Below are 17,914 nucleotides of genomic sequence, written 5' to 3' on the forward strand. Positions count from 1 at the left end.
TTAACGTAAGTAACTCAGCAGACTCCCTTAAAAATTAAGTACTGCTTGTGACTGTTAAGGTCACATTATCTCCTGCATCCACACTGAAAGTGACTAAGGAGCTATCTGTTTTCTAAGATTCAGGCGAAGCAGTTGACTATCCAATCCACCATCTTTTCCATACAGTTAGTTTTACTACACACCAGGAAAATATACTAACTTAAAATATTAAATTAAGTCAAAAATATATTAAATTAAAACATTCAAAGATGAATCCCAGGCATTTTCACAGAGATACGATAACATACTGTTGAGACCACATGTTGTTGTTGTTGTTGCTGCTGAATCATGCTCCCACATAAAGAAGGGATTGTTGCAAACTTTTCTGTTAGCAGAAGTTAAGCCTGGAGCCCTCCTTGCAGCAATCTCTCAGTAGCAAAGGAAAGCTGGATAATGACTGGCTGTGATAAGGGCAGAATGCCACCTTGTAACACAAGCAAAAGAAAAGCTCCATGGAGCCCCAGTTTATAGAATAGGTAGATACTTTTAGGAAAATATATCAACAGGTAATTCCAAATAATAACATAATGAGAATGATGGGCAATAACTCGAAACCTCTGTGTAATTTTGTAAAAATGTTGATATCAATATTGGTAACAAATATCTGCCAAATTACATATATGATTACTTTATAAAAGCATTCAAAACACTTAGCTTGAATTGCACTAATCAGGATAAACTCAGGTTTTCCACACCAGCATACAGCATGAGGTTAGTTCCAACTAACGAGCTTGAAGTAGTAATGGTGATTAAAAGTCTCAAATGCAAAATGTTAGCTGATGTTCGTGAAGTACCATTGTCACTTACAACCCATAGTGCTTTGCAAATTGCAGAGCCTTTAGTCTACATTGTTAATTTATCATTCATTGAGGGTATGTTCAGTGAAAGATTAAAAATATTGAAAGTGATACCTTTATTCAAGTGTGGAAATAGGCAAAGCTGAAAATCACCGACACATTTCGCTCTTCTTGGCATTCTCTCAAGTAATTGAAAGATTAATGAAACAACGAACCACGAAGTACTTAATACGATCACAGACTACTCCACAATAATCACAATTACTTTCAACCAGGTAGAATTACAGAAACAATGATAAATGAATACACCGACAAAATGGTTAGTAATTTGGATAATGACAATTATCTTGCAAACTCTGTACAAGAGCTTCAGTGTAGTTTGGAAGGTAGGAGACGAGGTACTGGCAGAAGAACAGCTGTGAGGGCGGGTTGTGAGGCATGCTTTGGTAGCTCAATTGCTAGACCACTTGCCCATGAAGGCAAAGGCCCAGAGCTTGAGTCGCGGTCCAGCACACAGTTTTGCTCTGGCAGGAAGTTTCAACAACAACAGTGTTGTTAAAGTTACTTTTAGAGCTTTGTAAAGCTTTCAATACAGATAGTCATGAAATCCTTCCAGGTAAGTAGAATGCAAAGGAGATAAAAGAAAAAACAAATGGGATCAACCATATATGCAACGAAGATTACAGGTTGTGGAACTCACATCATCTCGTACAAATCACAAAATCAGATAAGTACCTGACACTAGGAAATTTGAAACAGATGTAGCCCACAGTAGTGTATTAGGCCCACTTCTGTTCCTTATTATAAGTAAGTGAAATACACACCACAGAAATGCTGCCACGATCATGTGTGCACACAACACTAGCGTAGTAGTGAGTGATGTTACAGAACCTCTGTCCACTACAACTGATACAGTCCTTAAGGCCTTGCACAGTTCAATCCCAACAGGCTAACCCTAAATGTGAAGAAAACCGATTATTTGCGAAGACGGGTCAAAATCAAAACCTCTATCTAGTACTGGGCAGAAATGAGTCAGAAAAGGAACAATGTATAAAACTTTTAGGAATGTATGTCTGCACCTGTTTCTGCACTGCACCTGTTTCTGCACTGTCGTGACAAATGGCATAGCAGACGGAAGCTGCTGTGCTCTGTACAAATGTCTGGTTTTCAATGAAGCATATTTTGTGAGACGTTTCTCTTTAATTTTTAATTCTTTCAAGTACACAGGACAATCTTAACACCAGACAGGGTGACTTTGGCAACAATTAATATAACATGGAGGAGTAAACACTTTTATGTTGTTCGTTTGTCGTGTTGTTGCGATCCTTATCCATGGGATGCTTTCTCTCAACATCAACATGATCCCTGGCCCTTACACAACAGTGTGGTGTGTCCAATTTTGGCACTTTAATCACACTAAACGATTGGGTAAGTCAATTCATTCCTCACAGATAACCATGCTTTAACAAATTCCAGATGATAGAGTGAGCTAAAGTCATTATATATGCATACTAGGTGATGACTCACCATGGAGTGGTAGCATGAAGGTGGTAGTTGTTGTGGTCTTCAGTCCTGAGACTGGTTTGATGCAGCTCTCCATGCTACTCTATCCCGCGCAAGTCTCTTCATCTCCCAGTACCTACAGCAACCTACATCCTTCTGAATCTGGTTAGTGTATTCATCTCTTGGTCTCCCTCTACGATTTTTACCCTCCACGCTGCCCTCCAATACTAACTTGGTGATCCCTTGATGCCTCAGAACATGTCCTACCAACCGATCCCTTCTTCTAGTCAAGTTGTGCCACAAATTTCTCTTCTCCCCAATCCTATTCAATACTTCCTCTTTAGTTATGTGATCTGCCCATCTAATCTTCAGCATTCTTCTGTAGCACCACATATCAAAAGCTTCTATTCTCTTCTTGTCCAAACTATTTATCGTCCATGTTTCACTTCCATACATGGCTACACTCCATACAAATACTTTCAAAAAGGATTTCCTGACACCTAAATCTATACTCAATGTTAAATTTCTTTTCTTCAGAAACGCTTTCCTTGCCATTGCCAGTCTACATTTTATATCCTCCCTACTTTGACCATCATCAGTTATTTTGCTCCCCAAATAGCAAAACTCCTTTACTACTTTAAGTGTCATTTCCTAATCTAATTCCCTCAGCATCACCCTATTTAATTATCCTCGTTTTGCTTTTGTTGATGTTCATCTTATATCCTCCTTTCAAGACACTATCCACTCTGTTCAACTGCTCTTCCAAGTCCTTTGCTGTCTGACAGAATTACAGTGTCATCGGCGAACCTCAAAGTTTTTATTTCTTCTCCATGGATTCTAATACCTACTCCGAATTTTTCATTTGTTACCTTCACTGCTTGCTCAATATACAGATTGAATAACATCGGGGAGAGACTACAACCCTGTCTCACTCCCTTCCCAACCACTGCTTCCCTTTCATGTCCCTCGACTCTTCTAACTGCCATATGGTTTCTGTACAAATTGTAAATAGCCTTTCGCTCCCTGTATTTTACCCCTGCCACCTTCAGAATTTGAAAGGGAGTATTTCAGTCAACATTGTCAAAAGCTTTCTCTAAGTCTACAAATGCTAGAAACGTAGGTTTGCCTTTCCTTAATCTTTCTTCTAAGATAAGTCGTAGGGTCAGTATTGCCTCACGTGTTCGAACATTTCTACGGAATCCAAACTGATCTTCCCCGAGGTCGGCTTCTACCAGTTTTTCCGTTCATCTGTAAAGAATTCGCGTTAGTATTTTGCAGCTGTGAATTATTAAACTGATAGTTCGGTAATTTTGACATCTGTCAACACCTGCTTTCTTTGGGATTGGAATTATTATATTCTTCTTGAAGTCTGAGGGTATTTCGCCTGTTTCATACATCTTGCTCACCAGATGGTAGAGTTTTGTCAGGACTGGCTGTCCCAAGGCCGTCAGTAGTTCTAATGGAATGTTGTCTACTCCGGGGGCCTTGTTTCGACTCGGGTCTTTCAGTGCTCTGTCAAACTCTTCACGCAGTATCGTATCTCCCATTTCATCTTCATCTACATCCCCTTCCATTTTCATAATATTGTCCTCAAGTACATCGCCCTTGAATAGACTCTCTATACACTCCTTCCACCTTTCTACTTTCCCTTCTTTCATTAGAACTGGGTTTCCATCTGAGCTCTTTATGTTCATGCAAGTGATTCTCTTTTCTCCAAAGGTCTCTCTAATTTTCCTGTAGGCAGTATCTACGAGGGCAGTTAAATAAGTAATGCAACACATTTTTTTTCTGAAACAGGGGTTGTTTTATTCAGCATTGAAATACACCAGGTTATTCCACAATCTTTTAGCTACACAACACTATTTTTCAACGTAATCTCCATTCAATGCTACGGCCTTATGCCACCTTGAAATGAGGGCCTGTATGCCTGCACGGTACCATTCCACTGGTCGATGTCAGAGCCAATGTCGTACTGCAGCAATAACTTCTTCATCATCCGCGTAGTGCCTCCCACGGATTGCGTCCTTCATTGGGCCAAACATATGGAAATCCGACGGTGCGAGATCGGGGCTGTAGGGTGCATGAGGAAGAACAGTCCACTGAAGTTTTGTGAGCTCCTCTCGGGTGCGAAGACTTGTGTGATGTCTTGCGTTGTCATGAAGAAGGAGAAGTTCGTTCAGATTTTTGTGCCTACGAACACGCTGAAGTTGTTTCTTCAATTTCTGAAGAGTAGCACAATACACTTCAGAGTTGATCGTTTGACCATGGGGAAGGACATCGAACAGAATAACCCCTTCAGCGTCCCAGAAGACTGTAACCATGACTTTACCGGCTGAGGGTATGGCTTTAAACTTTTTCTTGGTAGGGGAGTGGGTGTGGCGCCACTCCATTGATTGCCGTTTTGTTTCAGGTTCGAAGTGATGAACCCATGTTTCATCGCCTGTAACAACCGTTGACAAGAAATTGTCACCCTCAGCCACATGATCAGCAAGCAATTCCACACAGATGGTTCTCCTTTGCTCTTTATGGTGTTCGGTTAGACAACGAGGGATCCAGCGGGAACAAACCTTTGAATATCCCAACTGGTGAACAATTGTGACAGCACTACCAACAGAGATGTCAAGTTGAGCACTGAGTTGTTTGATGGTGATCCGTCAATCATCTCGAACGAGTGTGTTCGCACGCTCCGCCATTGCAGGAGTCACAGCTGTGCACGGCCGGCCCGCACGCGGGAGATCAGACAGTCTTGCTTGACCTTGCGGCGATGATGACACACGCTTTGCCCAACGACTCACCGTGCTCTTGTCCACTGCCAGATCACCGTAGACATTCTGCAAGCGCCTATGAATATCTGAGGTGCCCTGGTTTTCCGCCAAAAGAAACTCGATCACTGCCCGTTGTTTGCAACGCACATCCGTTACAGACGCCATTTTAACAGCTCCGTACAGCGCTGCCACCTGTCGGAAGTTGATGAAACTATACGATACGAAGCGGGAATGTTTGAAAATATTCCACAAGAAATTTCCGGTTTTTTCAACCAAACTTGGCCGAGAAAAAAAATGTGTTGCATTACTTATTGAACTGCCCTCGTATCTTACCCCTAGTGATACTCGCTTCTACATCCTTACATTTGTCCTCTAGCCATCCCTGCTTAGCCATTTTGCACTTCCTGTCGATCTCATTTTTGAGACGTTTGTATTCCTTTTTGCCTGCTTCATTTACTGCATTTTTATATTTTCGCCTTTCATCAATTAAATTCAATATTTATTCTGTTACCCAAGGATTTCTACTAGCCCTCGTCTTTACCTACTTGATCGTCTGCTGCCTTCACTACTTCATCTCTCAGAGCTACCCATTCTTCTTCTACTGTATTTCTTTCCCCCATTCCTGTCAACTGTTCCCTTATGCTCTCCCTGAATCTCTGTACAACCTCTGGTTTAGTCAGTTTATCGAGGTCCCATCTCCTTAAATTCCCACCTTTTTGCAGTTTCTTCAGTTTTAATCTACAGATCATAACCAATAGATTGTGGTCAGAGTCCACATCTGCCGCTGGAAATGTCTTACAGTTTAAAACCTGGTTTCTAAATCTCTGTCTTACCATTATATAATCTATCTGATACCTTTTAGTATCTCCAGGATTCTTCCATGTATACAACGTTCTTTTATGATTCTTGAACCAAGTGTTAGCTATGATTAACTTATGCTCTGTGCAAAATTCTACAAGGCGGCTTCCTCTTTCATTTCTTAGCCCCAATCCATATTCACCTACTACATTTCCTTCTCTCCCTTTTCCTACTACCAAATTCCAGTCACGTATGACTATTAAATTTTCGTCACCCTTCACTATCTGAATAATTTCTTTTATTTCATCATACATTTCTTCAATTTCTTCGGCATCTGCAGAGCTAGTTGGCATATAAACTTGTACTACTGTAGTAGGCGTGGGCTTTGTATTTATCTTTGCCACAATAATGCATTCACTATGGTGTTTGTAGTAGCTTACCTGCATTCCTATTTTCCTATTCATTATTAAACTTACTCCTGCATTACCCCTATTTGATTTTGTATTTATAACCCTGTATTCGCCTGACCAAGTCTTGTTCCTCCAGCCACCGAACTTCACTAATTCCCACTATATCTAACTTTAACCTATCCATTTCCCTTTTTAAAGTTTCTAACCTACCTGCCCGATTAAGGGATCTGACATTCCACGCTCCAATCCGTAGAACGCCAGTTTTCTTTCTCCTGATAACGACATCCTCTTGAGTAGTCCCCGGCCGGAGATCCGAATGGGGGGACTATTTTACCTCCGGAATATTTTACCCAAGAGGACGCCATCATCATTTAACCATACAGTAAAGCTGCATGCCCTCAGGAAAAATTACGGCCGTAGTTTCCCCTTGCTTTCAGCCGTTCGCAGTACCAGCACAGCAAGGCCGTTTTGGTTAGTGTTAGAAGGCCAGATCAGTCAATCATCCAGACTGTTGCCCTTGCAACTACTGAAAGGGCTGCTGCCCCTCTTCAGGAACCACATGTTTGTCTGGCCTCTCAACAGATACCCCTCCGTAGTGGTTGCACCTACGGTACAGTTATCTGTATCGCTGAGGCACGCAAGCCTCCCCACCAATGGCAAGGTCCATGGTTCATGGGGGGAGAGCATGAGGATAGAGGGACGAAATAGCATGAGGGACGAAATATTAGTTTCTGGTAAAGTCAATTCCCAATAAATGTACATAATTTAGGAGTATAGATTTATTATCTATACTCCTAAATTATGTACATTTATTGGGAAGTTACTTTACCAGAAATTAATAGATTTATTATCTATGCTTCTAAATTATGTACATTTATTGGGAATTTACTTTACCAGAAATTAATATTTCGTCCCTCTCTGTCATCCTGCATTAGGTTGCCAGTAACCCCTCTGTGTATAGAGAATCGGATTCATCAGTGTATGCATAACTGGAGCCATCAGTACCTGGATTCTGTGAATTTTTTGTGGAATGTGTACTCTGAAGACTTAATGACTTCAGTTGTTGCGTGAGGGATGAGGGATAGAGTAGCATGGAGAGCTGCATCAAACCAGTCTCAGGACTGAAGACAACAACAACAACAACAACAACAACAACAACAACAACAACAGATAATAAATCATCAAACAGTAGACATCTGTTGATCTTTCGTGGATACGGAAACGGGCCAGTCAGATGCTTACCAAAGGAAGTCCCCAAACAGCCATGTGTTTTCAGAAATTACTTTACTTACACAACCAGTTTTGGCATCTCATTAATGTCATCATCACGCAACAACTGAAGTCATTAAGTCTTTAGAGTACACATTTCACAAAAAATTCACAGAATCTAGGTACTGATGGCTCCAGTTATGCATACACTGATGAATCCGATTCTCTATACACTGAGGGGTTACTGGTAACCTAATGCAGGATGACAGAGAGGGACGAAATATTAATTTCTGGTAGATTTATTATATATACTCCTAAATTATGTACATATATTGGGAATTTACTTTACCAGAAATTATTATTTCGTCCCCCCCCTCCCCCATGAACCTTGTGTTGGTAGGGAGGCTTGCGTGCCTCAACGTCACAGATAGCCATACCGTAGGTGCAACCACAACGGAGGCGTATCTGTTGAGAGGCCAGACAAATGTGTGGTTCCTGAAGAGGGGCAGCAGCCTTTTCAGTAGTTGGAGGGGCAACAGTCTGGATGATTGACTGATCTGGCCTTGTAGCACTAATCAAAACGGCCTTGCTGTGCTCGTACTACGAACGGCTGAAAGCAAGGGGAAACTTTAAAAAGGGAAATGGATAGGTTAAAGTTAGATATAGTAGGAATTAGTGAAGTTCGGTGGCGGGAGGAACAAGACTTTTGGTCAGGTGAATACAGGGTTATAAATACAAAATCAAATAAGGGTAATGCAAGAGTCGGTTTAATAATGAATAAAAAAATAGGAGTGCGGGTAAGCTACTACAAACAGCATAGTGAACGCATTATTGTGGCCAAGATAGACACGAAGCCCACACCTAGTACAGTAGTACAAGTTTATAAGCCAACTAGCTCTGCAGATGATGATGAAATGTATGATGAGATAAAAGAAATTATTCAGGTAGTGAAGGGAGAAGAAAATTTAATAGTCATGGGTGACTGGAATTCAACAGTAGGGAAAGGAAGAGAAGGAAACGTAGTAGGTGAATAGGAATTGGAGGTAAGAAATGAAAGAGGAAGCCGCCTGGTAGAATTTTGCACAGAGCATAACTTAGTCATAGCTAACACTTGGTTCAAGAATCATGAAAGAAGGTTGTACATATGGAAGAACCCTGGAGATACTAAAAGGTTTCAGATAGATTATATAATGGTAAGACAGAGATTTAGGAACCAGATTTTAAATTGTAAGACATTTCCAGATGTGGCAGATGTGGACTCTGACCACATCTATTGGTTATGAACTGTAGATTAAAACTGAAGAAACTGCAAAACGGTGGGAATTTAAGGAGATGGGACCTGGACAAACTGACTAAACCAGAGGTTGTACAGAGTTTCAGGAGAGCATAAGGGAACAATTGACAGGAATGGGGGAAAGAAATACAGAAGAAGAAGAATGGGTAGCTTTGAGGAATGAAATAGAGAAGGCAGCAGAGGATCAAGTAGGTAAAAAGACGAGGGTTAGTAGAAATCCTTCGGTAACAGAAGAGATACTGAATTTAATTGATGAAAGGAGAAAATGCAAAAATGCAGTAAATGAAGGATGCAAAAAGGAATACAAACGTCTCAAAAATGAGATCGAGAGGAAGTGCAAAAGGGCTAAGCAGGGATGGCTAGAGGGCAAATGTAAGGATGTAGAGGCTTATCTCACGAGGGGTAAGATAGATACTGCCAACAGGAAAATTAAAGACCTTTGGAGAAAAGAGAACCACTTGCATGGATATCAAGAGCTCAGGTGGAAACCCAGTTCTAAGCAAAGAAGGGAAAGCAGAAAGGTGGAAGGAGTATATAGAGAGTCTATACGTGGGCGATGTTCTTGAGGACAATATCATGGAAATGGAAGAGGATGTAGAAGAAGATGAAATGGGAGATACGATACTGCGTGAAGAGTTTGACAGAACACTGAAAGACCTGAGTCGAAACAAGGCCTCGGGAGTAGACAACATTCCATTAGAACTACTGACAGCCCTGGGAGAACCAGTCCTGACAAAACTCTACCATCTGGTGAGCAAGATGTATGAGACAGGCGAAATACCCTCAGACTTCAAGAAGAATATAATAATACCAATCCCAAAGAAAGCAGGTGTTGACAGATGTCAAAATTACCGAACTATCAGTTTAATAAGTCACAGCTGCAAAATACTAACGCGAATTCTTTACAGATGAACGGAAAAACTGGTAGAAGCCGACCTCGGGGAAGATCAGTTTGGATTCCGTAGAAATGTTCGAACACGTGAGGCAATACTGACCCTACGACTTATCTTAGAAGAAAGATTAAGGAAAGGCAAACCTACGTTTCTAGCATTTGTAGACTTAGAGAAAGCTTTTGACAATGTTGACTGAAATACTCCCTTTCAAATTCTGAAGGTGGCAGGGGTAAAATACAGGGAGCGAAAGGCTATTTACAATTTGTACAGAAACCAGATGGCAGTTAGAAGAGTCGAGGGACATGAAAGGGAAGCAGTGGTTGGGAAGAGAGTGAGACAGGGTTGTAGCCTATCCCTGATGTTATTCAATCTGTATATTGAGCAAGCAGTAAAGGAAACAAAAGAGATGTTCGGAGTAGGTATTAAAATCCATGGAGAAGAAACTGTGAGGTTCACCGATGACATTGTAATTCTGTCAGAAACAGCAAAGGACTTGGAAGAGCAGTTGAACGGAATGGGCAGTGTCTTGAAAGGAGGGTATAAGATGAACATCAACAAAAGCAAAACAAGGATAATGGCATGTAGTCGAATTAAGTTGGGTGATGCTGACGGAATTAGATTAGGAAATGAGACACTTAAAGTAGTAAAGGAGTTTTGCTATTTGGGGAGCAAAATAACTGATGATGGTTAAAGTAGAGAGGATATAAAATGTAGACCGGCAATGGCAAGGAAAGCATTTCTGAAGAAAAGAAATTTGTTAACATTGAGTATTGATTTAAGTGTTAGGAAGTCATTTCTGAAAGTATTTGTATGGAGTGTAGCCATGTATGGAAGTGAAACGTGGACGATAAATAGTTTGGATAAGGAGAGATGGTTGCTTGTTTTGGGGAAGGAGACCAGACAGCGTGGTCATCGGTCTCATCGGGTTAGGGAAGGATGGGGAAGGAAGTCGGCCGTGCCCTTTCAGAGGAACCATCCCGGCATTTGCCTGGAGTGATGTAGGGAAATCATGGAAAACCTAAATCAGGATGGCCGGACGCGGGATTGAACCGTCGTCCTCCCGAATGCGAGTCCAGTGTCTAACCACTGCGCCACCTCGCTCGGTGATAAGGAGAGAATAGAAGCTTTCGAAATGTGGTGCTACAGAAGAATGCTGAAGATTAGATGGGTAGATCACATAACTAATGAGGAGGTATTGAATAGAATTGGGGAGAAGAGGAGTTTGTGGCACAACTTGACTAGAAGAAGGGATCGGTTGGTAGGACACGTTCTGAAGCATCAAGGGATCAACAATTTAGTATTGGAGGGCAGAGTGGAGGGTAAAAGTAGTAGAGGGAGACCAAGAGATGAGTACACTAAGCAGATTCAGAAGGATGTAGGCTGCAGTAGGTACTGGGAGATGGAGACTTGCACAGGGTAGAGTAGCATGGAGAGCTGCATCAAACCAGTCTCCGGACTGAAGACCACAACAACAACAACAAAAACAACAACAAGAGATAATAAATCATCAAATAGTAGACATCTGTTGATCTTTTGTGGATAAGGAAACGGGCCAGTCAGATACTTACCAAAGGAAGTCCCCAAACAGCCATGTGTTTTCAGAAATTACTTTACTTATACAACCAGTTTTGGCATCTCATTAATGTCATCCTCACGCAACAACTGAAGTCATTAAGTCTTCAGAGTACACATTCCACAAAAAAATTCACAGAATCCAGGTACTGATGGCTCCAGTTATGCATACACTGATGAATCCAATTCTCTATAGACTGAGTGCATAGGGGTCTGAAAATGGCATTAATCAAATGCTGAAACTGGTTGTGTAAATAAAATAAATCCTGAAAACATATGGCCTTCTGCTGATTTTCTTTGGTAAATAAAAACAGTAAATGTGTAGAGTCACTGACAGACACAGAAACAAGACTGAAAAATGTTGCAAACTTCTGAACAAATCCTATTACCCCATTCTTGGTTACTGCTACACCTTCTAGTTTAAGTTTGAAATAATGGACTAGTTGCCAGTTCGCTATGCAGAAAAGAGAAAACAGGGCATAAAATATGACAGAATAAAATGTGTGTGTTATGTATCAGGATTGCTTCTACATCTAACAGCCAAGACCCATGAACATGAACATTACGAAAATGTAATGAAGCACATCAGAATGTTGTAAATATAAACAAAAAAAAAGGAAAAAGGCATTGCGTGTAACAGTGATAGGTAGAGGAGCACAAGCTGAAACGAACAAGGATGGGAGAAGAAACTAGCCTTGAATGAACCACAACAGTATTTGCCCATAACAAATTTAGAAAAGCTACGGAAAATCTGAATTCTGATGGCCAAATGGAAATCTGAACCACACCATTCCTAACTGTGAGACCAATGCCGTAACAGTTCCACTATCTTTCTTTGTAATCAGTATTGATATCAATCCAAGTAAGTATTTTTCTCAAGAGGAGAGATGATTCAAGGGGACACCACCAATGCAGGAACAAATAACAAACATTTTTCTACTGCAGTATGCCACATGAAATCATTATTAACTTCTCTGACAATGTACGTAAATAACATTTACTTTAAACAAAGAAACTCCCCCTTTTCATATGGATTTATATAAAATATCCAAAGATGATAAAATTTTGAATGAGTGCAATTAAGAAATACAAGTCCATACTGTATCAACCATACAAGTATCAACTTGTCTTACTTCAACCAAATCTTTGTAAATTTTGTACACTTAAAGACTAGCTAACCTGCAGGCAATGAATTGCGTATTCAGTTAAAAACTAAGTAATTGTCTATTTCACAGATGTAGACTGCATTAATTACCTGCGTCAAGAGTACAGTGCACTCATCTTTTCGCTCAGTTAGCTGTTTCATGAACTGTGTGTACTGGACATCCTCCTCGTGTAGAAGTTCCTCCTCTACATCAGAATACCAAGACAGAAACTGGAAATAAAACAGAACATTTACAAACAAAGTTTATGAAAATGAAACCAGTCTAATCAACTCTCAAATTATGAATGACACACTCATTAAAAAGCAAGCCATTATTTTTTGCCCTTCTTCGTTAAAATTTGCCTTAATGTATATTGTTACAAGTATCTAATCTCACTATTTCCTTACTTTAAAGATTCTGAGTATTTCAGGTGTTAGCTCATCCTCTCCATTTGCTTTCCCACCTTTCAGAATATGGTAGTCTTTCTCGTATTCAACTACTGTTTGTTGTTCAATAACTATGCACCTTACTCCGCAAGGAAAAAGAATCCAAGAGAGAAGAGCAACACAAGGGTCTCAGCCTAATGCTGTATGTACCAAATGTTGAAGAGAATATATCAAAAATTAGCCAGCTTTATTGATGGACAACATTACTTTTGGGAAATAGTAATCTTGTGAAACTCTGCTCGATCAGTTCACCCACAAGGTCCAGATAGAAGTGCAGACCAATATCAAGGTTGATGCAGCGCTCCGGGGTTTCCAGAAAATGTATAACGCAGTTTTATGCTGTTGTCTAGTGAACCAAATACAAAATTAAATAATGGAATGTAACAATATTTCGGAAAGGAAAGTTGCTACTCACCATATAGCTGAGATGCTATCACAGCTGAAGCCACAGTGCAGCTTATATTGTAACAGTCTCTATATGATGAGTAGCAACTTTCTTTTTCATAAATACAAAATCAAAGAATATTGGAGCATCTTTGTGATTGGATTTCAGACTTCCTAGCAGACAGAACTCAACACCAACAGGTCTGAACCATCAGAAGTAAAGTAGCTTTGTTTCAATCCCAAGGGAGGGATCTAGGCACATTACTGTATATAACATATAAATAATCTGCTGCATAACATCAGAAACTCTGTGAAATTGTTCATGTATGATGTATAAGCATTAGTCACAAAGCTACAACTTGCACTGAAATCAGGAAGACGAAAGAAAAATTGATGCTTGGGGCACAAACAGAGTTGATATTCAACATAAATGAATGCAACACATTGCTTATAAATAGAGGGATGGACCCATTATTGTCTGATTACGTGTTTGTAAATAATCATTTTTACTGGAAACAGGACTACCTAGGGGTGTGAGGGAAGAAGCATGAAAGAAATTCTGGCCTTGTATACCCACCGTCCTCCCCCCTTATGAGGACAGTGCTGCTCCTTCCCAGGAAGTGAGGAGACTGATAGACAGCTGTTTGCACCTGAATGAACAACTGTTGGTTGATTTTGATGCAAATGCCCACAAACTGGTGTGCAGAAACAGTCACACTGACAGCAGAGATGAGTATCTACTCAAGAGTAACAACAAGCTGGGATTCCAAAGGAAACAGGAATGAAGACCGTCCAACTATGAAAGAAATAAAAGACAATGGGAAAATATCAGAAGGCCCCTGTCAAATACAACCTTGCAATTATGCAAGTTGAAGTATCATCCTGGAAGGTATTCTGTGAGGATGTGAAAGGTGCTAATTGCACTATACTTTATAAAATCCTCACTAGAATTAGCTAATCCACGAGGTACCCTAAGGGAGGAGGATGGTGGGTATACAAGGCCAGCAATTGAGAGGCTACATGTGCTCCTCGATACTCACTCCCTTCAGGTCACTCTAGCAGACAACACAGACCAAGAGTCGATTCCTGAGAGGCACTGGTTGACAGGTAATCAAAGGGAGAACTGGGGTCAACCAGAAAATGGGCTAACTTCAAAAACATCCAGTGGGTGGTGGGAAAATTTCAATTGTTCAACTCACCAGGCCCACATGGAATCTTTCCAGCTCTACTGCAACAAGCAGGAGAGGGATTAAGTGGAGTCCTATGTAGACTGTTTATGGTCATCTTAGCAGCAGGAATCATTTCTAATGCTTGGAGGGCAGAGAGGGTTGTTTTCATTTCGAAGCTAGGGAGAATTGATCTTACCAAGGCTAAGAAAATGAGACTAATCAGTCATCATCCTTTCTTCAAAAGACACTAGAAAAAACTGGCTATGTACACATTATGGAAAACTGATTAAACTGACACAAATATGAAGCAGGCAAATCACATGAAATAGCACTTCACCAACTTGTTGGAAAGGTGAAAAAAAAACTTAAGAAATTTCTCCCTGCATCTCCCTGGATCTTCAAATCCACAGAGTGGCAGAAGAGCATACTGCTGAAACCATCATATGCTGGTGGAGTAAGGCCATTCAGTGTAGACGAAATGTCAAAGCCACTGCAACAAATGAGAAAATAGTGATCAGTGCCGGGGGGTGTAGGGATTTTTGTCCCCATTACTGTGGAACCTAATAGTGAATGAACTCATGGAAGAGTTAAATACTAGAGGCTACTTTTGCCAAAAATATGCCGATGATTTGGTCACAGTAATATTTTGGAAATTTGTGAGTACTGTTAGAATAATAGCACAATGGCCCTCAACATTGTGAAAACCTGCTTCAGAAAACAAGATCTAAGGGTCAGTTCCAAGAATACTATTCTTGAGAAGGAGAATATCGAGAACACATACTGGACTATCTAGCTTCTTAACAAAACTCTACCAGCAGAGGGTGTAGTAAAGTATTCAGTAGTACTCTGGAGGCAAAACTATCATGAACCCCTCACATAGAGAATATATGGCCCATGGCATAATGTACTCTTATGAGTATTAGAAGGGCCTGTGGTAAAAACTGGTGTCTAAACACCATAAGTATGTACTGAATATATGCCATTGTAATAAAACCTATGATACTTTATGGGGCTGCAGTATGGTGGAATAAAGTAGAACAGAAGGTCCCTGCTAGGAAGGCTGGCAAGCTGCAAAGATTGGCCTGCTTAGCCATCAAAGGTGGAATCAGCAATACACACACTGCAGGAAGAGAGACCATGCTGGACATGCCCCCATTGCACCTCTGGGTTACAATGGAGGCACAGCACAAGCATAAAGTTTAAAAGCTGGAAATAATTGGAGATTTTTAGGATATACAGAATCCTACACCAATATAGTGAGCATGGTATATATAGGAATAATCATGGTAACACCAGCTGACCATACAATAACTTCCAGTTGCTTCACTAAACCTTTCAAGGTAACAACTGAAAGTTGCAGTGGAAGAATAAACTATGATACCATTTACAAGAGTCTGGTTTACTGATGGGTCAAAAATGTTTAAAGGCACTGGGGACATGTTATACGGAGTACAGACTAGACTAGAGTGTACAACCTCTCTACAGAAGGTGGCCACAATATTCCTGGCAGAAATATCCCTACCAGCTCCTGTAACAAAATCAAACATCATAGCAGAACACAATGTTGCCTTTATGAGACTAGGGAAAAGCAACAGGATAAAGCTGCTGTGGGTCCCTGGTCACTCAGGAATTAATGGCAATGGATAAGCTGAGCTACATCTACCTCAATATCCACAATCCACCTCATGGTGCACAGTAGAAGGTACCCCGTACCACCAGTAGTAATTTCTTTTCCTGTTCCACTTGCAAAAAGAATGAGGGGAAAAATGGCTGTCTGTATGCCTCCGTACGAGCCTTAATTTCTTGTATCTTAATTTCGCGGTGCTTACACACACTGTATGTTGGAGGCAGTCTGCTACAAATGCTGGTTCTCTAAATTTTCTCAATAGCATTCTTCAAAACGAAAGTTGTGTTCCCTCTAGGGATTCCCATTTGAGTTCCTGAGGCACCTCCATGACAGCAGCATGAATGATCACTGGTTTGCTTGACCCATGGGAGAGTGTCACCACGATGTTCAAAGAACTGAATCAACGAACTCTTTAAGATAGATGTAAACTTTCCCAAGAAAGTCTAATAAAGTTTAAGAACCAGTTTTAAATGATGACTTTAGTAATATATTACAAACTTCTACATATCGCTCACATTGGGATCATGAGAATAAGATTAGAATAATTACAGCAAGCATTCAAACAATCATTCTTCCCACACTCCATATGTGAATGGAATGGGAAAAAATCCTAATAAGTAGTACAATGGGATGTACAGTCTGCCGTGCACTTCACAGTGGTTTATAGAGTATAGATGTAGATGCAGACAAGTATGCACAACAGGAATTAACTACAAAGCCTCTCACACACTTGAGGAAAAGTCAAGACAGAATGTGTTACATTCTGACTCTTCACTCAGTTTCTCTGCTGCACCCTTAATTAACCAATTTGTGCTGTAGGCTATACTTGAGGGCAGAAATAAGTAAGTTCTGAATCGACTAGCACATTCCCTACCATGCCCTCTATTAATGAGATAGTGCATTGCCTTCATATTGTCCTAATTGCAATATCTCAGTCTCTCTTGACAAAAGAAAAACAATATTAATATCTCTACTTTAGCGGAAAACAGATCTTTGTTTCGCTCTGTATGCACAAGTGACTGCAACTGCACATTAATGATAAAGGAATCTGACAACAGAGAATTTCTCTGAAGTGACTGGGCACTTAACTCTGTGACACTCAGTTCCCTGAAACGGGCCAGTGGAACACTACTGCTACACGGTGAAGTAATGTGTAGGCTGTCGAGTAACGTAACCATGCTGAACCTCCTGTTTATCTAGAATTATTCTCTGATCACATGAGAATGTGGGGCGGATATTACCTGTCGTGTAGTTTCTATCCTGGACTTGCTCTGTAATAGATTAACAAAACACTTTCCCACGTCGCCATCGGACTGACGTACAACATTTAACGCCGACTGGTGTAAGTCATCTTCTTGAGATATAGACAACTGAAAAAAACACGAATCCTCGTGAGAAGAAACGTCTAACAACGAAAAACAATATCATTACACTAGTCATCTTATTCAAAACACTTTGTCTTACATCACCAAAAAATTCAAATTTACTGAATTCTTCTTCTAAATCTTGGAGGGCATCTATCTGGTCACTTGTCAAGGGGGCTACAGGATTTTCAGAACGTTCCCAGTCAAATAACTTGTCTTGAACATTGCGTATATCCTCATCCGTCACTGTTACTGCCATTGTCAAAGATACAAATGCAAATAAACACGCAAGCAAGATACACTGCGCTGCGTGGCGGCTGATGCCACGTAAACGGTTTGCAGACGACAGTGGTTCCCTAGTGTGTTATGTCGGCGCACAATTTTTCGTTGTCAACGGTGAAACAGATGCGTCGATCTATTATATAATTTTCATCGTTATGCACGGCTCATTCCCAGAGTTCAAGTACTGAAATAAGGAAAGACATTTTATAAGTAGGCC

The 17,914-nt window shown here is 40.5% G+C and overlaps 1 protein-coding gene across 1 annotated transcript in view; it reads right to left on the reverse strand.

Moving 5' to 3' along the window:
* The window catches only part of LOC126456041 (conserved oligomeric Golgi complex subunit 3), a 116,712-nt gene extending 99,038 nt beyond the window's left edge, over positions 1-17,674 (reverse strand). Inside the window, exons 1-3 of the mRNA XM_050091799.1 lie at positions 17,516-17,674; positions 17,293-17,421; positions 12,536-12,655 (exon numbers count right to left, since the gene is read on the reverse strand). Of these exons, the coding sequence (XP_049947756.1) occupies positions 12,536-12,655; positions 17,293-17,421; positions 17,516-17,674 (408 nt within the window). The remainder of the gene's footprint in view (positions 1-12,535; positions 12,656-17,292; positions 17,422-17,515) is intronic.
* Positions 17,675-17,914: the final 240 nt, after the last annotated feature.

Source organism: Schistocerca serialis, chromosome 1 (genome assembly GCF_023864345.2).
Source record: "Schistocerca serialis cubense isolate TAMUIC-IGC-003099 chromosome 1, iqSchSeri2.2, whole genome shotgun sequence".
NCBI classification, from domain to species: Eukaryota; Metazoa; Arthropoda; class Insecta; order Orthoptera; family Acrididae; genus Schistocerca; species Schistocerca serialis.